General features: G+C 35.0%; 5 protein-coding genes across 5 annotated transcripts; 2 read left to right on the top strand and 3 right to left on the bottom strand.

Moving 5' to 3' along the window:
- Nucleotides 1-8596: 8596 nt before the first annotated feature.
- On the top strand, nt 8597-10619 carry GCK72_019108 (uncharacterized protein; the record flags this gene model as incomplete). The annotated part of the gene is made up of 4 exons (XM_053732879.1): nt 8597-8652; nt 9537-9653; nt 10152-10217; nt 10553-10619. The coding sequence occupies 4 exons, from the start codon at nt 8597-8599 to the stop codon at nt 10617-10619; spliced, it is 306 nt and encodes a 101-aa protein (XP_053581792.1).
- Nucleotides 10620-14728: 4109 nt separating this feature from the next.
- Nucleotides 14729-17435, bottom strand: GCK72_019107 (uncharacterized protein; the record flags this gene model as incomplete). The annotated part of the gene is made up of 2 exons (XM_003115246.2): nt 14729-14874; nt 17348-17435. 2 exons carry the CDS (start codon nt 17433-17435, stop codon nt 14729-14731), a joined length of 234 nt encoding a protein of 77 aa, XP_003115294.2.
- Nucleotides 17436-21485: 4050 nt separating this feature from the next.
- GCK72_019106 (uncharacterized protein) lies at nt 21486-22493 on the bottom strand (the record flags this gene model as incomplete). The annotated part of the gene is made up of 3 exons (XM_003115759.2): nt 21486-21848; nt 21898-22153; nt 22450-22493. 3 exons carry the CDS (start codon nt 22491-22493, stop codon nt 21486-21488), a joined length of 663 nt encoding a protein of 220 aa, XP_003115807.2.
- A 1876-nt stretch (nt 22494-24369) lies between these two features.
- Nucleotides 24370-25720, top strand: GCK72_019105 (uncharacterized protein; the record flags this gene model as incomplete). Its single annotated transcript, XM_053732878.1, has 7 exons — nt 24370-24421; nt 24468-24570; nt 24640-24781; nt 24827-25012; nt 25059-25166; nt 25221-25460; nt 25508-25720. The coding sequence occupies 7 exons, from the start codon at nt 24370-24372 to the stop codon at nt 25718-25720; spliced, it is 1044 nt and encodes a 347-aa protein (XP_053581791.1).
- A 117-nt stretch (nt 25721-25837) lies between these two features.
- On the bottom strand, nt 25838-26732 carry GCK72_019104 (uncharacterized protein; the record flags this gene model as incomplete). The annotated part of the gene is made up of 4 exons (XM_003115592.2): nt 25838-26020; nt 26066-26219; nt 26271-26396; nt 26443-26732. The coding sequence occupies 4 exons, from the start codon at nt 26730-26732 to the stop codon at nt 25838-25840; spliced, it is 753 nt and encodes a 250-aa protein (XP_003115640.2).
- Between the last annotated feature and the right edge of the window lie 606 nt (nt 26733-27338).

Genomic DNA, 27338 nt, shown 5'->3' with positions numbered 1-27338 from the left:
TCGTACATTCCTATCTATCTATTTCATATTTTTTTCTGCTCTTCCCCCTTTCTTTCCTTTTCCAAATTTTAAAATTTTGTTGATTCCGTTGAAATCTAAAAACTTCTTATAGTTGTTTAGGCTTTTCGGGTGTTTTTTTGTTCACTCCAAGATCCCAAAAATGTTTCGCTCCTTTCAAACTTCGTGTATTTATTCATCTTTCCAAACCAATTCTATGTCAAACCCGTTAGTCAGAGTGTTTTATATAATAATTAATAAATTATTTAATTATTTTAATATTTGTGAGACTATATTTTTCCAGGTTTCTTTTATTTTTCAAATAGCATTCGGCCAATTAGACTCGAATCGACTCCATTACGCAATTGCTTATTTTCAACCACTGAGAAACGGAGGATGTAAATACAGCAACTATACGATTTTCGACCCATTTTGCACATCCTCTATTTTTCGTGACCTTTATTTTCTGAAGGACTCTTTTTTCTTGAATTATTTATTGAATTTCCCCGGTTTTCCATCTATTTTCGAACCCATTTTTTCTCAATTTAAAATTCCGTTTCAGGTCAAATTGAAGTCCCGCCCACACTCTGTCGAACAACAAAAACGGAAATAAATTCTCCAAAAAACAAATAAATCCCAATTTTTCTATCCTCCCTCAATGGATTTGACACCTATTTCCTGCCAATTATTCACCATCCGAAATTTCAAACGCCCACTATTTTTGAGTCTGCAAATCTGGCTATAAAAGGTTTTAGCTGGCCTTATATTCATAATTTCTTTTTCTGGATCCCCCGTTTAACTACTCCATCAGTATTTTTTGCTCTCTTTATTAATTCCCTAATCCTCCCCCTCCTAATCCAAAAATCTTGAAACATGATACTCTCTATGAAGCCCTTTTCTATTGAAAGGAGACTAATATTAATTCGTTATGCAACTTTTTTTCTGTTTGCAGAAGGGCATTGGTACCTGGCACTGTGCCAGACATCAGTGTCCAGAAACTGGTTACTTTTTAGAAGATCGTGAGAACATTCTCGGAAGGTTGGAATGCTTTTTCTTTTGCAAAGAATTATTTTGATTTTCTTATTCTATAATTTTCCAATTCCTCTCATTCACACTTTTAAGAAATTTATTCTGAATTTCAGAAATCTCTAGCGTCTATATTTGGAAACTTTCAAGTTCTAAAAAAAGCGGAACTAAAAATCCCAGCGAACCCGAATTAGGAATTTTCCTGAATAGACCTCCAAAAATAACCCAAAACGAGAACATTCTCCATGAGAAAAAGTGACAAAAACCGATTGGGGGTCCCCCCCCCCCCCCCCCAGAAATAGAGTTCTTATTTTTAGACACCTAGCTCCCGAAAATAAATTGTGGAGGCGGTGGGAGAATAATAATTTCTCTATCTTCCAGTTGGTTCTTGTTGACTTGAAAATATCCATTCATGAATTAAATTCCTACAAAAAAAAACACAAAATATCCAAAAAATGAGCATGTTCTGGAAGATTCACAAGATTCAGATGACGACGGGTTTTTGTTCCATTTCTAATATGATTCACTGAATTATTTACATTTCTGTAGTAGTCGTGGTCGGTTGTACGACGACTACTACTGACCATTGTAATCGTGAGAAAATTCATTTAAAATTTTAGGAATATTTCAGGATTGAGAGGAAAGATTCAATCAAAACGTTACGAATTTTCTAAAGTTTTCATGGGAACTTTTCTCGTGAGTTGTACGGATTTTGTTACTGAATTATACTCATTCACTTCAGATTTGTGAAAGTATATCTCTCTCCAATAAATTCAAATTACGAGTACATCTAATTGAGTAGTTTGTATACGTGTTGGGTGGTAAGTTTGAGGTTTTAGAATTTCAATATCTTCTAAATTCAATCAAAACTCCGAAACACTAAACGAATTTCCCACGATCATTGAAACAAAGCTTTTTCAAGTTTAGGCTATATGGAGAAAAAAATTTTATGTCCTTTCTTCCTCAATCAGTTTATCTACGGATCCACAGTATCTGGAACCGGCATTGTTAAACCTTTTTTTGTAGACATTTTTTGAGACCATGCGAAAACGTGATTTTCTCAATGATGACAATTTAGAGTTCTTTGAAATATTCTATTCTGTAAAGGGAAAAAGTGCTCTGATATTCAATTTTTCGAAATAACGGATAGAAAAACACCAAAATTCCTAGTAAATTTACACGAAAATTCAGAACAAAGCAGGGAAAAGAGAAGTACAAAAATGATTTGTTGGAATCTAAAATGAAGTCACAATTCTTTTTTTGAATTCTAGATTCTCAGAGTGTCCAAATTCTATTGAACACACCTTGTTTGGGGTGTGCTCCAAAGTTTTGCTGAATCTGAAGAATTTCGAACATCATTTGTTGTTATGATTCACTTTTCACTATCCCGATCTCTCTCTCTCCCTAATAACTGCAGAATCCAAAAACCGGCTGACGGTGTATTGCCATCAGTAGACTGTATTCTTCAATTATGTTAGCTTTTCTGAAAGTCCATGTTGTCATTGTGTTTGTCCAAATTTCTTTGGTCAGTCCAAAATAAAGCGTGCTCATCAATTAGTAATTCACCTCTAAACCTCCAGACATCATATTTATTCTTTGTTGTCTGATCCGTTAAATTTCCAAAACAATAAATTTGATACCATTGTTTCATGATCCTCCACTTCCAAATAATTCTTCTCTTTTTTCTTGAAAATTTAAATTTCTGACCAAACACCTTCCTCATTTTCCACCCTCATTTTCTCATCAAAATTTTGAAAATTTCGAAAATCTTCCATGTTTCTTTTCTCTTATTCCCGCCGCCGAATCTAATGAATTTCTCATTATTTTGATATAAATCAACTAGAAAAAGGGAATCAAACATCCCTATAAGATGAATCTTCTCAAATTGAAAATTCTGAATTCTGAATCAAATGAGAAGAAACAAATTCGTCGTCCTTCTATCCTTGTTTCCCACGGACTCTGAATCCAGAATTCAGAATTTGTGAATTCAGAAGAAGAGGAAAAGTGACGATGAATGACGAAGCGGGGGAGGCGGTTTCGATTAAATCATCATACTTTAGTCCTACTAAGCCACGCCCATTCTCACGGTACCAGGATCCCACGTGGATCAGAAGACTACTAAAGAAAAGAACATTCTGATTTGTGACTTCATTCATTCTCCAAGTTTTTACAACACTTATGATCAAATTGACGAGTTGAACAAGTCTGTCTGTGTGTCTGTATATTCTGCAACCTATTACTCATACATCAAAACATATACTCTAGTCTCTTACCTTCTATAAACATTCTTCTTGAACACGCACACTTTTTGATTTTTGGAGAGGATGTCTCACGGATCATTTATTCATTTTTCCTCACCCTTTCTCTGTATTTTTCTTCGTTTTTCCAAAATGTTGCAAAATTTTAAAACTGCTGTAACGGAATCGAAGATTATTAGGACTTGAAAGCCAATTTTTTTTCTTATTCAAGCACTAAGATATTGACCATACTGAATAGAAGAATGTGAGAATTGGTAGACCTAGAAGTGGAATCTTTCCCACCTAGGAGAGAGAATTCGAACTTTTCTTTTTGATCTGAATGTCTATGTGTAAGTTATCCAGGTGTCTACTTTTCAATTAACACTTAAAAGTCTCAAAATATTCAATTTCAATTTTTCTCGAAAAAATATTTCTTTTTGGGTATTCAAGTCTAACTGACTCACCCACTTGAATCCTGTTCTTCCACTCAATTATACGAATTTTGCACCCAATTTTCTCCCTTTCGGAACACTTTTTTTCACATTTCAACCAGCTTGTTTCCGTCTTCAATTTGTCATTTCAATGCTACTTGCTCTCTTCCTTTTGAATCTATGTTCTCATTTTCCTTCTATTTTTTTTTCATTTCAACTCTCTTCAAAATGCAATTCTGAAGAAAGAAAAAACGCGAAACCAAATAAACAATTTGACCTAAAATCACGAATTCCCTGTAAATTAGAAAAAAAAACCGCTTCAGAAAATCAGCTGTTTCCTCTTGTTCTGAAATCACTTTTCTTCTTATTTTTTCAGAAAATCTCGTCATATTTAGCCACCACTTATCCGGATTTGACTGCTGATTTTATTTGCAGCAACGAGAAAAAAAATAAATTGATCTGGTTTATTCGAAATTTCATTCCGGGTCTGATTGAAAAATTCTCGGATTCCTCTTGAGAAAGATTATCTTTATTAATATTCTCCAGAAAATTGAAGAACACAAAAACTACAGTATCCTATACGATCCACACTGACTCTCAGTTAGCTAGCTCTCTTGATATCTACAGTCTCGATACTTCTCACAATCCCTTTTTCTTTCATCTCCTTCTTTTTTGAATTCAGCGTATTTGATCTACTTTTTTCCACCTCTAACCTGAAATTCGACCCATCCCCATCAAGTTTTTCTTTCTCCGGAAATTGGGCACACGTCGCCAATTTCATTCTAATCGTTGGCTTCTACTCTCTTCCTCAAACACAAAAAGGATACGTGAGATTTGGTGCATTTTGAGCATTTTTTGATCTAGTTGAACACCATCAGACACATATCGGAATTACGTCAATTCGAATACCTATCATCTTTTTGATTGTTGTTTCGGTCAACGGAAGTATCTCATTTTCCAATAAACCTGTGATTTGCACCTTTGGAAAGTTAGGTATCTGTGACATAAGTGGTTCCTCATGTGATAATTTGTGGGTGGTTTTCAGAGAGAGATAATTCTTACGTAGACATAAATAATAACAGATCAAAACAAGAAGATGAACTAATCTGATCTGGTTTAGCACTAAATACCGGGAACTTGTTTTGATGCACTTCCTAATCTTTATAAGATTCGGAAATTCCCGATTTAGTGATCTGCATTGAACGTTATTTGACCTACTTGTAAGCTTATGTTATTCTACAGAAAGTCTATAAACGGAGGAGAAGATTAGCAGTTGTCTGGATGAGGAAATATTGATGTTCAGAAGATTCTTGTCAAACTAGAATTAAATAGATCTAATTTGGAGAAAATTTAAAAGAGGACTGTAGCCGAGACTTACAATCGGAAACTTGTAATAATTTTTTGAATTGTATTCAGAGCACGAGAGTTGCGGTCTTGGGATAATTTGATCTTATTTTGTCATTCCTTTGAACTGAGTCAAAAATATTGTGTTACCTCGGTTGAAGAGCAAAACTCAATGAATCAGTATGATGTTTTTCGGTTTATGGTAACTTCTTAGTTTTTAAGCGAGCAAAGCCGATGGTTCACAAATCTGTAGTCATTTCCTGCTCTGGAAATCCTAAAATGTCCTTTGAGCAAATCTATAAATACTATGAATCTTATGCCCTTTTTTGTGGAATCACTGGTTCTAATAGAAAAAAAGAGATAAGAAGAACCACAGGATTGTTAACCCAACTTTTGAAATGAAAAATAAGATTTTAGAAAAAATAGAAAAGGATCAAGATGGTCTGATCCGATCCGGTCTGATTTTCTTAGAAAGGAGACATTTCCATTTTTGAAGATTTGAGTTACTGTAAAAGATTTAGTGATCTTTATTACATTTCACTTTGAAAAAGTCCTCATTTAGCAAAATAACACTACCGCAATTTTGCCAATGCAACGCTAGAATATAAAACAACTGGAACTCTCGCAGTTATCTCTTCTGAAAATTCTAGTCCCGTATGTTCTCCCAAACCAAATAATGTTCTATACTTCACGGATTGTACCCTAATGATTCGAAAAATACCTGACACAACCTGTTTGTTTTTCAATTCAAAATGATAACAACTACAAGAATTGTGGGTGTATTCTTAGTGAATTACGTAGATGGTAAACGAGTAAATGATCAAAATACTACTGGAAATGAAAATTCAAAGAGGATGATCAGATCAATGAAAGATTGTCTGATAGTGGGGATAGTACATTCTAGTTGTTTTGGTGTATCACATTTTGATCCATCAAAATGTTGAAAGCGTAATTGATCTCATGAAACATCTTTGACAATACAGTATTTCAGACAGATTACCCTCATCGTAAAACTAAAAATGATTATAACAGTACCGGAGGGTTCGTAAACTCCATAACTTGAACTTATAATTTCAACTGAAACGATAATAAATTTCCAGCTGTTTCACTCCAAAAAACACAAAAAAACTGAACATTTGATGATCAGAGAGCAAAAAGTACTCATTTTCAAATTTCAAGGTTAATCCATTTCACACATCGAAGAAAATGGATTAGTAGTAGTAGAAAAAAGGAAGAAGAAAGAGGGTGGGCCAGAGATCTAGATGTATCAAAAGTTCTCAATGAACTCATTTTCGTTTTGCATATTTGAATAGTTCAGATTTCTGAAATTCTTGGTTGTTTACCCGAAGATACATGCATAATGTTGACAGTCTCCAACTGTAAGGTGTCTTCATTTTCAGTTTTTTCAAATTTGTTTCCATTGATCTGTTCATTTACTAGACTAAACCAAGTTGTTGTGCCCTATGTAGAATTTAGTCGTAATCCAAGCTGATTTCTAGCGAAGTATGATCAAGTTCATAGTCCCCACACAAAATGTATTTGTTTATTTACTCTGATATCAGCTCTTCTCGTAGTTTTAATCAATCAAAGCATGCTGTCATCAGAAGTTTGACCTCCTTTTTGTGATGTATTACTTTATTTTCTAGAAATTAATCACAGAAAATACTTGTTCATAATAAACAAATTTGATTTTCCAGAAAATTCTGATTGTACCGAAATATTATAGAAACGATCAGAAATTTCATAGACAAAAAGCCATCTTCATATAGTTGTTCTCTTTGTTTGTAAGAAATATTGAGTTTTCTGCAAACATTGGTCAAAATTTTGTGAAACCCAGAAAAAAATCCTGAGTTTGAGCCAGTTCCTTTCACGATAATCCTCATTCTTATATTATTCTTACCTTTTCTCAGAAAAACCCGTTTGTTTGCAAAAGAAAGAACGACCAGGAACTTTTTTCTTTCATTGAGGGACCCCTATTTTTGGTAGAGAGTTGACCTACAATTATGACACACACCTACACATATTTTGGAAATAACATCAAAACTCAATCGAAAGAAAATCTGAAAAAGTTGAAAACTAAGAAAGGTTGAAAATATTTGTTTCTTATTGATATCTTCCTCGGATTGCCGTTTGGGTTTGTTGGATTACTCCTGTTTCTTACTACTTCTAAAACTACAGTTTCTGTTTTTAATGTTGTTTGAGTCTGAATTTTATCATTGAATACTTTTCTAGACTTTCTTTCCTATCAGAAAATGACGACTTACTATACTAAAATCTTCCCATAATTATAGTCTACCAATATTTGAAAATAAGTTCCCATGCCCTTTTTCTTTAATTTTTTGAAAATGTTTCTATACGAATTGTGTTATTTGGTTGACATCACCTTCTGAATATTAATTTTGATGAGAATCGCCAAAAAAAGAAACGAAAATCTGAATTTAAAATCAACATGTACGTTTTTCCGTGTCTCGTCCGACAAAAAGATCTCTTCATTCATTAATATTCAACATTGAATACGATTTTATTCTTCTTTTTTCCGTTTTTGAATTTTCTCGAATGGTCTCATTTTACACGAATTCCAGTTTCAGGTAACCCCCTACTCACAAACTCATACAAAAATGCAGAGCTTCACTACAGAATTGATCATTTTCTTCACCATCATTCTCTCAATCAGGTAGGTCAAAACGAAGCCGTTAATTAACTCGGAGTCGAGGGGTATCTTCAAATGACAGCTCCTGAGTCCTTGTACTGTTCTATTCATGTCCTAGAAATAGTGATAGTTGGCTCATACTGTAAGTTTTCGGCCACTACAAGCGGGAATTACAAAACTCCCATAGGCTGAAGCTTTTGAAACTGTCAGTTTAATTTATGGGGCTATATATCGGACAACGATCCTCAATTCTTCTGAAGATTCTTGAATCAGCCAAACCCTGAACAGATATTTGACATCCCATTATGTAACAACATGCCTCCTGGATTCAGAAATCATCTGTCATGGTCTGTATCAGATCATACTCTAGAACGACCTTATAGTAAAGTGGATTCACCATCCAATTTCCGGTTTCCACTCCTGCCTACCCAAAAATTCTTCTTTTTCGGAAAACAATAATTCTTGTTGTTTTGACAATAAAATGACGCGATGAGATGCTTTTATAGAAATTTATAATATTTTTCCTATTTTTTCCGCAAATAACTAATTCGATTGGGTTCTCATCTAATTGGTATTTCTCGTATTTTTCCGTTTTGGGTACCTATTTTTCAACCCATTCCTCCCCTAAAAAGCTCATAAAACTCTCCGTTAAATTCGTATAGTAGATAAAAATACCGTAACCCGTTTTCTCTAAACACATTCAATTCCCACCCATTTAATTTAGAAATGACGTGGCAAGAACGAGCGCGGTGGCTAGAAGCAATCTGCCGCGACGCCGCGCGCACTTACCACTCAGACTCCGCCCACTTTTGGCTCCGCGAGCACGGAAGGGGAGGGGAGAAGAGAGCTCATTCTGTTTTCGACACCCGATACATACACACAAATTTTCCTCACTTTTATTTGAAATAATGATGCAGTTCAAATTTTTGGTTTCTCTGATTTTGGTGGTCCTCGCTTTGAGTGAAAGGTAAGTAAAGGCACTGCGGGGTTTGGGTTTCTGGAATGATTTTGGGATCTCTGTGTCTGAATCAGCTCTAGTTATCATTCTGGGTTTTCTTTGAGGGCCATCGGAGCAATGAATTATGTTCTCGCCTAGCTTCCAAGCTTCTTTCTTCTCTTACTCTGGATGCTTGTTTCCAGTTACTATTCCAAACAGAAATGACTCAAGAATTAAAGACAGCTGATATTTTTAATAGTTTTTCATACGTCTAGAAATAGAGCATCTGAAAAATTGTTTTCGAGGATTGTACACATGCTTGCTTTGTAAAGTTTGAAAACTCTGATGTGAAGCGTGGACTTCTTGTCCAGGTTACGGTAACATGAATCTGGAAGACAACACCAAGGCTCCTGGAATATCGAAAGTATGTAATGCAGAAAATATCTCTAAAGTTTCGTGACTATCCCTAATCACATGACACATAATATCCTTATTTGACAAATTCTGTGTCTGCTACAGTCATTATACCCCTGATCACAGCTAAGCTCTAGTACTAACTTAAAATCCAAGTGGCCCTCCTGTTTTTCTTCGAAATTTTCAAAATTAAAAAGGGATTATCTCTCGAAATTATGTCACATAAACGAATAAAGCGGAAACGGTTTACTCATCTTTGAACACCTGAATAAGAAGATTATGTCGAAGAAGGATTACTGTTTTTTCTCATGAGAGATCTCATGGGTAAACACCTCGAATTTTGAATGAAAACCTTTTGAGTAATAGCTTTTTGAAAGGGTATGACTAATTAGAAATGGTCAGGAACGATTTGTGAAGATTATCTGATTTCAAAACAGGTCTCACAGAGAGAGTTTTTGATCTCTCTGAACAAGATCGTTTCCAAACCGAAAGTTTTTCAGTGTCCTTGCCCTCCCATTGGAGAAAAAAGCCGACATCAACACATTTGCGTCGGCAATCAACAACGCTGGACGACTCCGTTACGGTAAACGATCGGACCCAGCAGCGTGGGAAGACAAGTGAGTTTGATTCACGGAACTTCCGAGGGGAGGTTTTAGAGGGAGTTATCACTTCCAGAAAGCATACATAATGTTTCTAGACGGAAGTCCCAACCCGTCAGACTTCTGAACTATTTTTCTGATCAGGAGTAAGTGAGAGGAATGTGATGCTATCTTTAAGTTTATCTTCCTTCTCCAATCTAATTTTTCCATGAACTTTCTAATTTCATTAGATCCGTAAAGAAAAGAGCATGACGATGTTTTGACCGGAAATTTAAAATCTTATTTTCCACGTCTGAAGGATGCTCTTTTCATATGTTTTTATTTACATCCACACCCTCTTCTTTCTTTGAAATTGGAATGTATCACGTCATATTTTAAAGTTTATTTTCCCTTATTGAACTTTAATGAGCAAGGATTTCTAGGTTTCATCTAGGTATCTCTTTGTTTCTGATCTTGACTGGACTTGTCAAATGTTTCATAGAATGAATTCTCAGTTCTCATCCATCTCATTTTCAGCACTAAAATCTTCCCATCTGCTGATCAATACGTCTACTCCGAGGAAGGACGTTATCCATATGCACTGTAAGTTCCGATGCACTTCATATAGTTCATTTAACATTCTGAACCGAATTATAAGACTTCGGAACAGATGGGAACAGGTGCATTACAACTAGACGCTCTCCCTACTATAAATAGAAATCGAAAGGACCCAAATAGAAATTAAATGACTTTCTTGAAATTTAAATGACGATTATAAAAGTTTTCACCTGCACGTTCCGCCGTTGTTTCAGGAATACAACTTGCGTAGATCAAGTAGTTGATATGGTCGGTTGTCAGGGTTACTGAGTTGAGTTCTCATTGGGAGCTGACATCTCTAATACAACAACTTGATCCTCTGGAATACTGTATATTTTCAGAATCAAGCGTGCACTCAACACCGACTCTCTCGTCGCCTCTCTCAACGGAGCTGAACGATTACGGTAGGTAATGGAACATGTAAAAGAGAGAGGAACATATTTGAATGACCTAGTCTTCCGGTACAGGAACTAAAAATCAAAAGTTTAAAATTGGGAACACATTTGGAATAAAGAAACATTTTACAACTTTTTGAAGTACCCTTTCACATAAGCAGATGGAGCAATTTTGAAACTAATGTATTTCCTTATTGCTCCAAAACCTTTGAAAAGAATCCACTCTAATTTTGCTCTTTTTTCAGTTTCGGCCGCAAATAACTTCATCATTAAAATTACAACAACTTCGTTCGGCCGTCTCTAAATATAGTGCTCTCAACTTTTTTTTCGGTTCTTTTCTCTTTTTTTGTTTTGTTTAATTTCCAAGATTTCGCAGTGAATTAATTTATTTTCCACCTCTCACCTTAATTTCGCTTCAATTGTATTTATCTTTTAAAAAGTTCGATAATTTTGTGTTGTTGTATCAAATCAGTCCTCCCCATTCCAAATTTCTCGAATTTTAATTCGAAATATTTGTGTCTACCAAAAATGAATCTTGTGAGTCTGTTGTTGTTTTTATTTTTGGAAAAGGGATTGCAGATGTAATTTATTTTAAAAAAATTTTAAAAGATGTATTCGAGAAAGTGAAAAACTCAAAATGATCGCAAATAATACGGTTTAAAACCTCAATAGACACGTCTCTCGTACATCACTAATTTTATCAATTGCAGTGTCGGACCACAATATTTCTGGATTAGAGATCATTCTCTGAAACTCTTTATAACATCATTCAACAATTTCAACATTTTTCGAATCTAATAATAAAATACGAGGAAGGAATGATGGTTGAATGGAATATATATGAGAAATATATGAGAAACTAAAAAGTAGTGTCAAAAGAGGAAATTTTGGGATCAGATTCTGATTTCGAATTCAAATTCAAAGCATTGGAATTAGAGTTTGGTCCGGTCATTTCGTTTCCGGTTCTTCCGATTTGATGATTTTCAATTGAATAATTGAAGAAGGATTTCTGAGAAATGATGACCAGAGCAGAGATGAGATTATTGAAATTCAATATTGTCATCTCTAAAATTCAAATCGAAAAGCGAACGAAATAATTCATTAAAATGATGGTTCCAAAAACGTCTCAAATTGATATCATTACAGATTTTCTTCGGTCCATCATCACTGAGTTGCTCCTTTTCTTTTGAGTACAACAGAACAGAAAGTTCCGATAATCCTTGATTTGCCAAACAATTAAAATTGCATTTATAGCGGGATACATTGGAAGGAGTGAAGCGAGAATGAATGGGATAGTCTGAAAAACAGCCAATTTTTTAAATGGAGTAATTGTAAGAATAGTCATTGATATGGTTCATGCACATCTTTGTGAAAAGGAAATTCTCATCATCGTTAATTTAGTGATACTTCATATTTCTGATATCGAAAACTAAAGGAAACTGGTGGTCTTTTTGACTTTTAATGTGCTTCAGTGCTCTGACCGTTTTTTCAGCTCAAGTATGATTTCCATGTTTCCCAAAACAGTCGTATTGAAAAAATAACTTACTTCGCCCAAATCGATACCCAAAACACCAGTTATCATATTGAATGTGCATGGAAATATTATGAAAATTGTCGGTGAGATGCACTGAACAAGAAGTAACCGATAGATTGATGAGAAATGATTTCGATTTGACAAATCAGAAGAGACTTTTGAAATAATCCGTTTTGCGGAATACGCGATACAAAAGAATAGAATCACAAACAGAATCAGCATGTTTAAAATAAAAATGAAAAAAAGGCTGTCACTCTTTTGGATATCCAGTGAAAATCCCAGAAACGCTCTGCCTTTCAATATGATTTTCATGTTTTCAAATACAAAAGTGGTTGCTTTCTTCATTTTTTCATCAGTTGGAGTGAAGCAGTATGTCACAGCGATAAGCCAGTCGGCAATTATTAAAATATTGATTATAGGAGTTAAAAATATTAAATTAGGAGATTTTCGCATCAATTCGGATCTGAAAATTATAATTTTTAACTCGAGACATCAATTCAAAGTGTATGGTGCTGATTTGTTTTCAAATACGTCTCTGTGTCACAATTAAAAAAATAGATACTTGAAAAACTGTATTCGATGGGTCTTTGTATTATAAGAATCACTCCAGTTTCAGAGAAACTAAGGTTTTACTGACGAGGAAACAAGAATGTATCCCTGCAGAGAATTCTGGGATATCTCTTTGAATTTTCCTAACTTCTTTCAAATTCAGAAGATTTTATATACTCTTCTGATTCATTTTTTGTAGGTTTGAAGAGTTTCCTTCGTTCCAATATTTCCCTGTCTTCTGATTCAGAACAGGGATCTTAAGATTATATGATTCTTGAACCTCAAAGAACCTCGCAGATCATAGAACCTTTAATATTTGGCTTCAAAGTAACAACATTTGTCAATAATTACTGTTTTCATATTATTTTCACAGAATTTCCGGAATATGCAAAGAACTTCTGGGAGAAGTTCATAAATCTAAAAACTTTGCATCAAACTCACTAATGTTTCATAAGTACTAACTTGTTGAATGAAATATTGTTTGGCTTTAAAAAAACAAGAATCGACTCACCTGCAAACCTGAGCATATTGGAAGATAAAAGAATAAGAAATTAAAAATAAAGACTGCATGAAAGAGATCGCAAAAGTCAGTAACATGTTCTGAGCGATTCGCCCATTTTGAATGGGTCCCACAGCGAAAAGCACAAAATCTCCGTCTGATACATACCAATAAGGTACTGTACATATTTCACATACACTGTAGATCAAACCAGTTAGCCCGATAGCAACGAGAATGTGTTGATAACGGGATAAGTATGTCGGGCGGATTCTGAAAGTGAAACAAGGATACAAAAAGTTAGGAACCAACTGAACATTTTGATGTTCATTATATAAAGGATGACAGACAGAAAGACAAAAAAGAACATTACCTCAAAGCTAAAAATGCCAAAATTCCACTGAAAACTGCTGAAAATGTACCAATTGAAATAACGACAATTGATAGTTTTGATTCCAAATTGTTCATTTTTTCTTTGAATTCAATAAAATAGAGAACGAAAATAACAAAAAAAGCAGTAAGACAAAAGAAGGAGTGGGATGAAGAAATGGTAGACTAGGCACCAGCAACCATTGTAATGTGGCGGAGAACAGAAAACATGTGATAATAAAAATGTAATTGAGTTTTTCACCCACTTTTTTGGGTTTGAGTGGTAATATGCAAGTATAATAAGAAAACAAAATGATTCTGAAATATGCATGACCTGAAATTGAGTTAGAAGAGAAAAACTCAATAATCTGTAGTTTGGATGTGGTTTGTGGAAACTTGATGGTGAGATTTTAGAACTCGTTCACGACTTTTGACATGATCGGAAAATTTCCAAGAAATGAATTAATCTGAAAAATGGTTGATATTTATGGAAGAAAAAACCTAAATACGCTGAAACAAATTGTAGCTAGCTCTTAAACCTATCATACAGAAACTGCAGTTGGATTCACTACTGAAACACCACGAAATTACCTTCAGCTTCCCCCGATCTTTGTCTTTTCAACTTTTTCATCTCTTTCAATTTCTAATTCCGACTGACCAGAACTATAACTAATTCATTACGAAAAAAGGGCAAAGTTTAATTGTCTGATGACTTCATAATTGACATTTTCACTTCGAGAAGGAAGTATTTCCAGTTGATTCAATGCCAGAACGAATTGTTTGAAATAATTTCGTACTATACTTTTCTCATTCGATATGAGCGATCTCAAGACTTCTTCCAGTTTTTTTTATTTCAACCCAGTTAACAGTCGGCAATAATAGTTGTAGTCCTGTACTTGAAGGTTCAGGTGTTTTAATATTTTTCTAATTCTGCACATTCCTAGATTCATTCTTCCTAATTTGTACCCGAACTCATGTATATCCTCTTTATTCAATGTGGACAAGCTGCGAGCCTATTCCTCCTAGTCTCTTTGATTAACTTTTGTTTAGTCTTCAGACTTATTTATTATTTCTCTTAAAAACCATTAAAAAACCATGAAACCAATTTATTCATCGCCACAATCATCATCATCAGAATGTTCAAACAAAAAGAGAAATTTAAACTTTCAAGCTTTCAATGCCAAGGATCCGGTTCGTACTCAACAAGAGGCCTCAACACGACTCTCTTATCATCGGCCGCCCAATTCCTCGCCAGTTTTCCAAAAAGGATTCCACTGCGACGAAGACGGATCAAAGAAGGGGATGAGTCGGTGACGTCTTCTGAAAATTAGAGATTTTAATTAGAAGATTCAAAACGAAAACAAGGGATCTACACTTCGTGATGCTGGGTTACTGTAAGCCTCTATCATCTTGTCTTTTTGAAGCAAAATTTTAGTTAATTTGAAGGTCGATAAAAAGGGGGCATTTGCCTAGGTGAAGATTTTAAAAACTTGCTTCCATGTCCCTGTTATTCCCATAATTTGTATTACATCAAAAGTTACCTTTTTCATTTCATATTTTGTTCTAAAAGTTTCGGATCGCATCATGTCCACCCACATTTAGACCCTTCAGGTTATCTCATAAATAAATGATTTTGGATTATTGTGAGTGGGTAAATCGCCTCTACCTCTCCCTCTCTGCACTCGTGCAATTTCCTTTTTTGTTGTTATTTTGTGTGGATGATGCAAGTTTCCGGAAGGAAAGTGGGTCTGGATATTCGGGAGAACGTGAGTAATATAATCTTTGATAGTTTTGGGAATTTGGATGAATCAGTTAAATCTGTGAATAATGTATTCTGTGAATGTGTTCGTTTTGGATTGAGTGGGGTGAGACAGAAATAAACACGTAGTAGAAATGTGTCAGCAACAGAAATGTCTCATAGTAAAAATAAAAATTATTTTAGAGTAGAAATGTGCAGATTTTAGAAAAAAGCCAAACTACACTGTTGACACGGTCTGAAAATGATTTTATGGTTTTCATGTAAACAAACAAAACTAATAAATATCAGAATTTGACAGTTCTAATGGTGACTAATTCTACTCCGAAAGATCCTGCAAACTCATATTTTTCCCTCTGAATACTTACTCATCCGTACCGAAAAAAGAAAAAACTAGCGTCACTTTTAAATTTTGCAAAACGAAAATGCAGAAAAAGGAAATTGATGATTGAGTTTATTGGGAGTCGTGGAAAGTAGGAAATGGTCAGTAGAAGATATTTCGATCGAAAAGACTGAAAAGTGTCAAGAGTAGATTAAAAAATGGAATGATCAAAACGTGTCGATACATCAGAACAAAATAAATTGAGTTCGAATCTTGATTTTGAAAAACAGTACCATTGGAAACGTGGAGCTGGAATAATTTGGTAGTCTCTTTTTTAATTAATTGCTTGGTTTTCGTATCGAAGTTATCATTATTCGTCTTCTTTGAATCGCGGAAGTATTTTAACCGTTAACTTTGAAGATTTCTTCAATTTGTAATGCTATGAGTCGGAGATAACTAGCCCAATCTCTTTTCAGAAATTTGGCCAATTCTGAAAGAAGAAGAGCTCGTTGACGCCTACTACAATTCTATACGATAATCAGGTTGTGAGATTCAGATTCGGAAACTGAAGCTGTGATGGTGATGATGATGTCAGAGAGTTTTTTGGTGCATATTCTTGTTTTTTCTACTCCCCCACCAAAACCACCACATACTTGTTTCGGAAATTGAGTTTAAAGAGATATAGGGAACGGGTTGAAATGATGCTCCCAACGACTCGACGTCATCTGAAAGGAGACGTCAGATGATTTTTCTTCTGAGGTTGTAAATGGGTGTATAGTTTTGTTTCAATGGAGAAAATGGGAGCCGGAAGAAGAAAAAGAGAAGAGATTGAGAAAAACGTGATTGAATTCCCTTTGGGGAATAAAAATTGAATTAGAATTCCAAAGATTCTTCTACATCTTCTGGAGAATGAAAAAGAAGAAAAAAGAAGAGTCGCCTACGTAACACATTTCGGCTGTTACTTATTCATTATTACTTCAATTCACACATTCTAATCGGAGAAGAACGTGCTGGATTTAATTTCAATTTATAATTAAATTGAGTGAGAGAACGAGAAAAAGGAATGAGAGAGATCAGATGAAGTTCAAAGATACAGAAGATAGGGATGTGACGTTGTAAGTAGTTAAAAGGGTATCTGGAAAAAGATCTAGGAATGATTTTAATATCATCAACAATTAGAACATTGAAAAAGTTGCGCAGATATGATAAGTGAATAAGAAAAGCGAGGGGAGCTTTTAGGAATGGTACGATTCAAGAAGATCAAATCAAGCAGGGAACATTTTGAGATTTTCAGTTTTGTTATAACTATTCAAAAAGCAGGAAAGATAATGAAAATTCTTAAAAATGATGAGAAAAAAAAATTTCAGACACCGAGAATAAATTAATTCTTTAGAAACAGACACATAGCTGATAAATGGCATTAATCAACAGAAAAAGTAGGTAGTGAGATTAAGATGTACCTGGATAAGGTCTGGTATACAAAAGTTTTCTTTAGTTTGTCTGTGTTGGTATCTGATCAGAATCACAACAAAAATTCATAGTTTTTAACGAAGTAGTGAATATTGATATGAAAAACAAAATGTAGAATAAAACTCTTTCAGAGTCAATAGACTAGGAGTTTTTCAAACTTTCAAACCACAAAATACATTCTAATTTCGGAAAATTTAGCGTTATTTTGAACATGGAATTCCCCGAAACGAAATGAAAAGTCTTACCTCCTTGACTGCTACTTCTCAATATATAAAACGATGAAACCGCTCCGATGACGTTAATGAGAAGAAGAACGACAGCAAGGACACGCATCGTCTCCACACTCCTGAAGAGTTAGGAAAAAGTATAAAATGAGTAGGAGGAGTCGAAAGAAGGGCCTTCAGAAGACGTAGAAGGGGTGGTCGTTGAACGATTCTGGAGAAAAAAAGGGCGGAGTCAGATGGGGAGAATAAGGATATGTAAAAGCAGAAAAAGAAGAAGAAAAACCAGAAAAAAATATGGTGAAATGAGAAAAATGATGGGTTTGGGGTGGATTTGCACGAGATAATTAGATAATATTCCGAAAGGAAACAAAAAAAAACAATGAGGAAGACATTTCTGGAAATATTTCGGTACTATATATTTTGAAGACTTTTCATTTCTCAATTGAAGAGTTTCTCTCTGAAATTTACAAAAGACTTGCAAAAGAGTACTAGGAACGTCAGAATACGGGGGTGAGGGTTAATAAATTTTTAATGAAATAAACAATGTGAGGAGTGTCTGGAAAAAAGAGAAAAGAAGGGTGTACTGGAATCAAAACATGTTCTCAGAAGTTCAAGGAGTTCCAGTAAATAGGTAACAATGAATATGACCGAAGAGTTAATGTTATTAAGATAAGATATGTAAAAAAGGGAAAGAATCTGAAAATGAGTGCTGGTACAAGTTGGTACCGCCCCTACGAAGTCTACATCACATCTGCACTCGCATAAAACAACATCCGCTAGAAAAAAACAGAAGATACAAAAATGACGAACACAAGATGTCATCAACTCGTCAAACAGTATTCAGTGTCTCATCTTAAAATGTGTAATGGTCACTTATCACAAAGAATACAGAAGGCAGACACATGGACACAAGCCACAAAATATGGATATGTTTTGTTGAAATAAATAGTATTTTGGAAGTTCTTGGGTGTTGGGAAAGCATTCGTTGGCACCATAGGAAAAAGACTGAAAACTTAGTGAAAGTGAGAAAAATATTCTGTGGAATATTCCTAACAGCTTCTTACACATCTTTTATACTGCACACTCCCTACGAGTTTTACCGTAAATCATTCACTTTTTTCACATCAAATGAAATCATGAAGTTCAGTCATGGACTATAAATTGTATTTTTATTGAAGATTTTAATTAAATTTGCAACAAACTCCATGATATCACTTCTGTATAGCAAGTGATTTATTGAGAAAGGCGATGAGAAAATCAAAGTAGTCGATTTGGCATTGTGCCAGATTAAAGCTGAAAAAGGGAATTCAAACAGAAAGAGATATACCTCCAAAACACAAAAAGAGAAAAGATTTGCATAGTTTAATCCCCGGATATGATATATATTGAAACTGCCCCTGAACTATGAGGAATATATCTTCTGATTCCAGAGTTTTGGAGGCTTACATTAAACATCTTGTTTTCCAAAATGTACATGGAACGTCACGAGCTAAACTGACAATGTAACATGCTAAAGTCAGCACGTGGTTACTGAAATCCTTCTGACATTTTTCATTTCGTGAATTGGAATTGTAGTTGTAGTATAGTCGATTAGAAAAAACATACAAATAGTATGTTATTCGATGAAGTAAATTGTTTTCCAAGTAATTTTTGAGAAGTAGTGAACTGAAACGAAGTAGGAAGTTTTTGGAGATTCGGTACATCACTCGATTCACCGTCTTGACATCTGGACAAGAAAAATCCTTCATTGAAAATTATAATATTATTAAAACCTAAAATTTCTTCCCTGAAAGAATCCAAATATCACAATATGGTCGCACTTTCCAAAACTGAAATCCAGAATTATAACCACGTATTAACCTCTAGACATATCTGAAAACTTCAAAATGATCCTCCTCGTGAGTAGTGAAACACTGAAAATCCTTGCTCAAGATTATCTATTTCAAAATCTTCCTAAACTCCTGAAGATGCCTTCTAGAGATTTTTGGAGCATCACACTTCTGAAAATGCTCCAAAAATCACGTCACGTGGATGGCAGTGCCAAGTCGTGTTCGTGACATTTATCCTCGTTTTTTGATGAAAATGGGGGGTGGAAAATTGGGAAAATAAATGGAAGAAAAACAACCGAAACATGTTGAAAATTTGTTAATGAAATGGCGATAAAAAGAGAGAAAAGTGAAAATATTCGCTATGAGATAGTACATGTTTCAGTGATTCACTGATTTAAAACAGTTGTTCCCATTCCGTGACTTTCAGTGTTATTATTCTGAAATCTGGATTCCCAATTTTCAGATTAACATTTGAAATTTAAAGATTAATAGTAAAAATAATAATAATAATGAAACCTCAAAAGTGGAGTTTGTAGATTTCCAACAAAAACATGACTAAATCAGAAAACAGAAAAAAGAATAATACCCGGAAAAAGAGATCAAGGGAAAACATGAGTTTTTTTTCTGAAAAAAATTAAGTTAGGATAAAAATTGTGACGCAATAAAGATAATTTTGGAAAAAGTTTATCTAAAATTAGACAGAAAATAACGCATTTATACGGGAAAAAGTGGGCGGAGTTTGAATACAAATAAGGAAACTCGAAAAGCATTTGAGATAAATTCAAACTGACTTTCTGAATTAGTCTAGACTTGAACCGAAGATTTCAGAGGTTAATTTGTCTGGATTTTCAGAGAAGACTTGGTCTGCTTCTGGCGCGTTTTTCAAGTGAACAATAAAGAAAAAGGGAATTAAGTCCAGTTATCTCCGAACAGTTGTCGATTTCGCATTTTTAAATTCTAAAATAACCGCAATATTAAAATATCAAAATATTAATAGGGTTTCTCCGTTTAGTTGGTATTTTTATGTTCTGCAATTTGCACACTAATCCTTTTTCTGACTTGTAAGAGTAGTCATAAACGTTGATTCAGAAATATTGGAAGTTCTCGAATTTATGAGAAACACTGTAGTTAAGGAAATGAAACAATACAGAAATTATTCAAAGTAAAGACTGATTTCTGATATTTTTATTCTAAATCTGAAACTTGAACTTCAATACTTTTACATACTATGTATATCGTTTGAAGACTTCAGAAGATTTTGAATCTGATCCCGAAGTCGAGGATATCGCAGATTTGTCAGTTTTAAGAGTCTCAGAGAGCTTATTGAACTTTGGCATCAGCTCTTCGGATTTATGATTCAAATGATATATGAATTCGTACTAGATTTTACACTATTTTTAGTTTTCCATAATGTAAGCACATCGTTTCGTTATGATATCGATGTTAGAAGAAAATAAACTTTCATATAAATGGTGTGTTTTATTTTCAACTGTTTCAGACGTTTGAAACTGACATAAATACCTCAGTAACATTGTCTTCTCTATGTGCATTAAAAAAAACATCAAAATAAAAACAGGGCTATTATTTGAAATTATCAAAACCCAAAAGATCGACAGAGACCAAACTCATCTGGGAGAGATAATTCACTTCTTCTTTTCCTCAGACAACTCTCCTATGTTTTTTATGCAGCTCACGGCTGGTTCCAGTTCGTTTAACACTTGAAAACTGGGAAGTGAAAATTAAAAAAGTTGTTTCTTTTTGACTCCCAGAATAGGAATAATTCAAAAAACAGAATAAAGTAATAGTTGATAATTTTCAAACTTCAAAAGTAATGAAAACAAGAAACAGAGCATTTATGAGGACCGGTTGGAAATAATATGATTTCTCTTGTGATGTTTCCGGAAAACGGAAGTTTTATGTGTTGTTGATCAGTGATTGCAAAATGATGTTGGGCTGAAAACAAAACTTGAGTTTTAGCAAATTCCGAATATTATCTATTTTCTGAGATGTGAGAATCTAAACAGTTGTTTGCTATTTTTATGTCAGCTGTCTATTTCACGATCTCCCTTCAACGGGAGTACATTACATTTTCTTTGTTGATGTCGTTTCTATAAGTTTCTTATCAAGTGTAAAAATGATTTCAGTGATTTTCCCGTACTGTAGTCTCGTAATTTCACTAATTTTATTATTAAAAAATGGAACTGATTTGTAGATTACATAATTATTGTTGAATAAATTGAATCACACTGAACTGATTTTTGTAGGTACATGAAAGATACATGATGTGATAAATAAAATGACAAAATAGGAATAAATTACATTAAAAGATATTATTGAGGATTTGGTGGTCGTTGCTTGGCTTGAACGCCTTCGTCTTGAGTTGAGAGTTGGCGTTTTCTCGGTTTTCTCTGTACTTTTCCTTCTTCATTTTCATCTTCGGGTAGCTCAACAGCGTTATGAAACTCGTCCATCAGTTCGTCCATCACCGCTGTCTCAGCTGGTGCCTGATAATCTTCTTCCATCGTTTCGTCATCTGACACCTTCTCTTCTGAATCCTCTTCTGAATCGCTCGAATGTAGATCATGGAACCGCCTCAATTCGGCAAAACGAGACAGGGGAATATTTCTATCGACAGGAGATGTTTTTGGCGGCCGACCGAAAAGTGATCGTTGTGCTTTTGATCTCGGGAAGTACTGAAAATTAGAATATTTGGGCTACAGAAGAACAATGTTTGAAACGGACTTCATCTTTAAGGCCACAAGGCACAATCTCTGAGCATATATTTGATAATTGTTTCATGAGTTTAATGCTTCCTAAATCATTGTTATTGTGGTGGTAACTCTCATATAGTTCTCCATCATCTCTCTCAGTTCTATAGACGGGACTCATGCTCTTTCGAATAATCTGATTCAACGAATAGTCTCCGGGTGGCGTGGAAGGTTCTTGTTCTTGCAAGGGATCTTTTTCTTCTTTTTGATCCATCAATTCTTCTTGAGAACTGAAATACGTTTTTTGTTTGTTTTTGCTTCAAAAACTTTGAACCATACTTGTCACGGGCCGGGCCAAGTGAAGCGACTTTTCTTTCGAAAAACATGTTTTTTTCAGCAGTAATTTTTGAAAAAGTGGTTTTTGGGGCATTTTCTGCCAAAATTCGACTGAATTGATGATTTTTATTAGTTCTACAGTGAATTTAGTTGATAAAAAAGTACTTGAAAATTATTTTTGGGGTGCAAAAAATTTTAAAAATTTTCCGCCGGGCCGGCCCGTCAAATGACAAGTATGCTTTGAACCAACCTATGCTCACAATCGTCAATATCATCAAGCTTCTTATTACTCATTCTAGATGGATCTGGGAGTCTGAACCCTGAAAAATTGATATTTGAGAGATAACATGAATTAAACCACAGAGAAAGAATAGGAAAGCTAACTTCTAACGCTTGCGAAGGATAAAAATTCAAAAAATTCCGGAAAATATTTATCATAACCAAACATTTACGTATAACCTCTGTAAAACTCTAAAATCTAAGAATCGCGGAACTGAACAAAAAACTATCATTTAGGAATTTCTACTAGCTGAATTCGGCTGCTACTTATTAACAATGCCTAGAAGTATACAATTGTTCCTGGTCGAGTGAGTTTTGAAAATCAATGTCTTAATTCGATGATGATTTATAAGTTAATTTGCAGCGTTATCCTCTACTAGCTGGCTGGGCGGCAGCTGGAATCGACATATCAGAGTATATGACAGAGTATCCACCGACGATGAATCAGAAATAACGCAGAATGATTCCGAACAAAAGAGACAAGTTGATGAGTTACAACCCGATCTGAATGTCTCAGTTAGATCTCCGGATCCTCGTCTAGATTTTGAAGACGAGGACGACGAGACAAAAGATCGTTTAGGTGAACAAACACTTCTAGCAACGTTCGCCTTAATTGAGGTGGCAGTAGTTTTCGAACAATTCTAATTGCACATGAGACCCGCAGGCTGAAATAATACAGACACTTCTCATTTATGAACGATATATGTATCTTCTACGAAAGAACATCCTTTCAGATTCTGAATCTATTGCAAAAAACCGACCGAAACGCAATCGTCTTCCTCCTCTGAAAAGTTGGCTCGGAGAGCGGCCAATCTACACGTGGAAAATGGATATGCACAGATCGTTGGCAAATCTGATGTTTTTTGTGCCGAAAATTTGAAGAAGACGGAAAAAGAACTGGAAAAGATGAGAAGAAAAATTGGAAGAATGAAAAGGGACAATAACAAACATAAAGTACAGAAACACGTGGTAGATGCAATCAAAGCAAAGCGTCAGAAGAAGTGACAGAGAAAGTTTAGGAATACTAGAACTGGATTTCTCGAATTCCAATGATAAATGCATTCAGATAAACTGATTTTTTGAACCCTAGATCATCTTGATTAAGTATTCTCATTCTATAAAGTTAGCAAAATTCAGCGAACGTAAGAAGCAACTTCAAGACGGAAAAAAATCAGCGAAATGAACGGAGGCATGAAATAAATTGGGAAAAACCGTCTGTGCGAAGATTATTAATGGGAAAATTAAACGAAAACTGAGAAAGTCTATTGCAGAATTCGAAGAAGACACTCAAAGAAAGTTTTGGTTAACAATTGAGATTTTGGCGCGCAAATGTTTTATTAAATACCCCTTTTCATCAAATTTGATCTATTTTCCTTGAAATGTGATCTATTTTCTACGAGATCAATTAAATAATTGGAGGGTTGAAAGTTATTGAAAAATTCAGTGTTCGGAAAAACTGTTTTATTAATTATGGTTGAAAAAATATTTAAAATACAGTTAAAAGTTTGGTGAAATGTTAGAGAGAAGCATACAAGAAAAACAATAAAAGAAGTAGTTGAAGATAATTTAATGACCAATATTTTTGATAGCATTCCAGACGTTTCCGAAGAAGGAAGATGACGGAGCATCGGATGATTCCAGTGGAAGGTAGATGAATTCGGCTGGGCAGGGCTGAAAATATGACACGATGTGATTGTTTAGAAGAGTTGACGGCTACTGAACAAAATGAGAAAATTGGTTACTTTAAGATAAATTATAGACGTGCACCCCTCATAAAAAGCAATGACCCCAACCTCCACGTGAATTACTCTAGAGTCTCCGAATCGATAAACTTCATTCTACTCATATTAGTTCCGAAAATTTAATTCAGCGAATCAACAGTATCAAAAGAATGAAAAAGAAATCAATCCAAGAAACAATTGATGCTTTGCGTGCTCTTTCTCGTGGGTTCTTACAATATCGAAACTGTTCCAAAACTGTTATTTTTAGAACCAAGACCTCCTGAACAGGTTCGAAGACTGAGAGAGATCGAGACTCAAACAAAAATGATCGGAGAGATTTTTGGAATTTTCGGAGGAACTGATGAGAAATTGTGAGTTTTCGAGACAAACGAGACTCGCCAATAATTCAAAACTTCAATCACGACGGCGATGTTTTTCAGGAGAGAAGACGAGTTGAAGGCTCAAAAATACATGAGTTTTGAAGAGAAACGCAAGCTTTATCAAGCCGAATTTCCGAATAAAGTTTCCGCTGAAAAACGTGCAGAAGCAAGAGAAGCACTCAACTACATTGCACAGAATCCGGTCAGTTTCTCTTAGTTTCTTTCAGAAAAACGAATAACTTTTCAGCATCTTTTCGTGGCCAACGAGACGGTTTCTTCTGGAAACGAGTATTCATCTCTGATATCTTCCATAAAACCAATCACTTCCAGTGCTAGTTCTCGTTCCTGGCCTCCAAGTGACTGTACTGATGCTGATAGCCTTGATTTGAGATCTATCATCAGAAAGAAGTTCGCTGAGAATCTTCTGTCAAAGGTAGAGACAATACTTTTGTGCATTCCCTAAAAGTTTCGTTTTCCAGAGTGATTCAAAACGTTCCAAGTCTGGTTCTCAACTATCAACTGAAAAATCACATGAAAACAGCATTGATTTGGCAACTTCCAGCGACTCTTCGTCAATTGGATCTTCGGTAATGAAACTAATGATTTTCTCGAATAGAAAGTAACATCAGTCTGCTTTTCAGATCCATTTCTTCTCCGATGAACAATCCTCAACTCGTCGTGGCAATCCTGTCGTTGCACACATTATCACAACTCGTTCATGGCCGTCTAGTGATGAAGACTCGGGGTCAGAAATGAACTTGACAGCTCCAAGAGTCGGAAAGAAATCAATGGGCTCAAGAATGAGCTCTATCAAATCTGTGAACACTTCATCCGTTTCAAGCTCTGAGAAAGGAATAAGTTCTGAGAAGTCGACTACATCGGTATACTCTCTACAGTACTCTCCCATATTTGAAACATGAATTTTCAGAGTTCCAAATCAGGAAAGTCGAACCGTCCTTACGAGTTAAACTCTCGTTTCAATGGAACATTCAGATTCGGAAGTTATGATAACTTTGCCAATTTCTCCGAGTCTCCTTCAGTTGATTCGAGTGACTCAATTATCACTGTTTATGATGAATGTTCGACTCCGGTTTATTACGAAGAGAGTACTGCAACTCCGCTGATTACTTGTGTCGAATAGAGCAAATCTCACCAAGGCGTGAGCAAAGAAAAAAGGAAAGAAACTGTCATTATTTTGATTTTATTGTAAATGAAAGGTTTTTGGTTGTTATGATCCTACGTGTGTCTGTTAATCTTCCTAGTAAACTCTACTTACCTGGAAACTTGGAAGTGGTGGTTGTCCTCGTTGTCCTTTTCTGGTAGATCTTTCGAATCTGCTGACACGGTTCAGATGAGAATCAACATGATGTCCAGGGCAGTCCCGCAGTGTCAGATCCTTGTTGAGACAGATTCTGATGTCTCCGAGAAGATATTGTTTGGTCTACAAGAATGAGTTGGCAAATTGACTAGCTCACACAATGTTCACCTTCTTATCTCTCAAACAATTAAATTCGAAACTTTTCCCTTCCAACACTCCAGCCAACGAATTCTTCAAATCGATCCCTCCGATGTTCTTGTCAGAAGGTCCGATGGATTTCAACGCTCCGGCTACATCAATAGAATCGAAAACTTTCATCACTCTGAAATACACATTTTTAAAGTATTGCATTATATTTTCATTCAATACTCACTCTGTGAAATAAGCCAGCTCTGACTCAAAAAGCTTCTCACTCTGAGCACACGTTCCATGTTTATCGTATTCGTGTTTCCAGAATGATTGAATCGTTTTCTTCGGATACAGATTCGGCCAAATTTTTCTGTAAAATAAAAAGGTTTCAGAAGTCTAGATTTTCCCGAACTAACATCAATCTATCCTCAATCGATTTGATCAAATTCTCATCGAAATGTTTGGGTGTTCCGTGACAATTTTGTGGGTATGATCCATTTTCGAAGTTCGGCCACAGTCCATGAATAGACCATTGTGGAGTTCCATCTGGGATTTCACAAGATTCTGGGACAGAGTCGTCATCAGCACGACAGACGGCAACTGGGTAGATTGTAGTGAACATGAGGTAATCGAATGGTACACCATCACGACAGAGAATTGAAGTGAGTGAAATGGATATCAATAGTATCACTATGAGAGGTTTCATTTTCTGAAATATATGTATTTGAGATAAAGTCTGAAATTTAAAGAGAATACAGCCAAGAATACGAAAATGAGACAAGTAAACTTTTCAGGTCAAACTTCGAAACAGTTTACATTGGAAATCAAAAACACCGCTGTAAAACATTAAGAATACCATGAAGTTCAAGAATCAAGAAACTTTTCAAACTGAACGTGTCCTTTTCAAAAGAAACTGAAAACTAGAGGAACCAAACTATAAAATAGGACAGAAAATGACCGAGACGACCACAACCGAACGATGAAATGACAAAATGTGTACTGAGGAGTGTAGAGGGGAAGAATCAGGTCAGACGACACTTGGGGTGTCTTTGAGTGTCAGTTGGCACATGATTTAGAGGTGGTAATGGCTCAAACGAACCTTTTTTCACGTTGTTAGATGATGTTTTGTGTCTGAGTGTCCCCATCGGAAAGAAGTATTCGATTGATTTATAGATAACAGTAGGGAGATAAGATACTACTGATTCAAAAATAGGAAATGTTTTGTTTCTGATAGGATGAAGATTAGGTCAGCTAGGTGTTGATGTCATGAATGATGGTTCCAATTCTGATAGAGTGCATTTTTATACTTTAT

The sequence above is a fragment of the Caenorhabditis remanei genome, chromosome V (genome assembly GCF_010183535.1).
Source record: "Caenorhabditis remanei strain PX506 chromosome V, whole genome shotgun sequence".
Taxonomy (NCBI): Eukaryota; Metazoa; Nematoda; class Chromadorea; order Rhabditida; family Rhabditidae; genus Caenorhabditis; species Caenorhabditis remanei.
The sequence above is the reverse complement of the archived record's forward strand: the minus strand, read 5'-3'. Positions and strand labels throughout refer to the sequence as shown.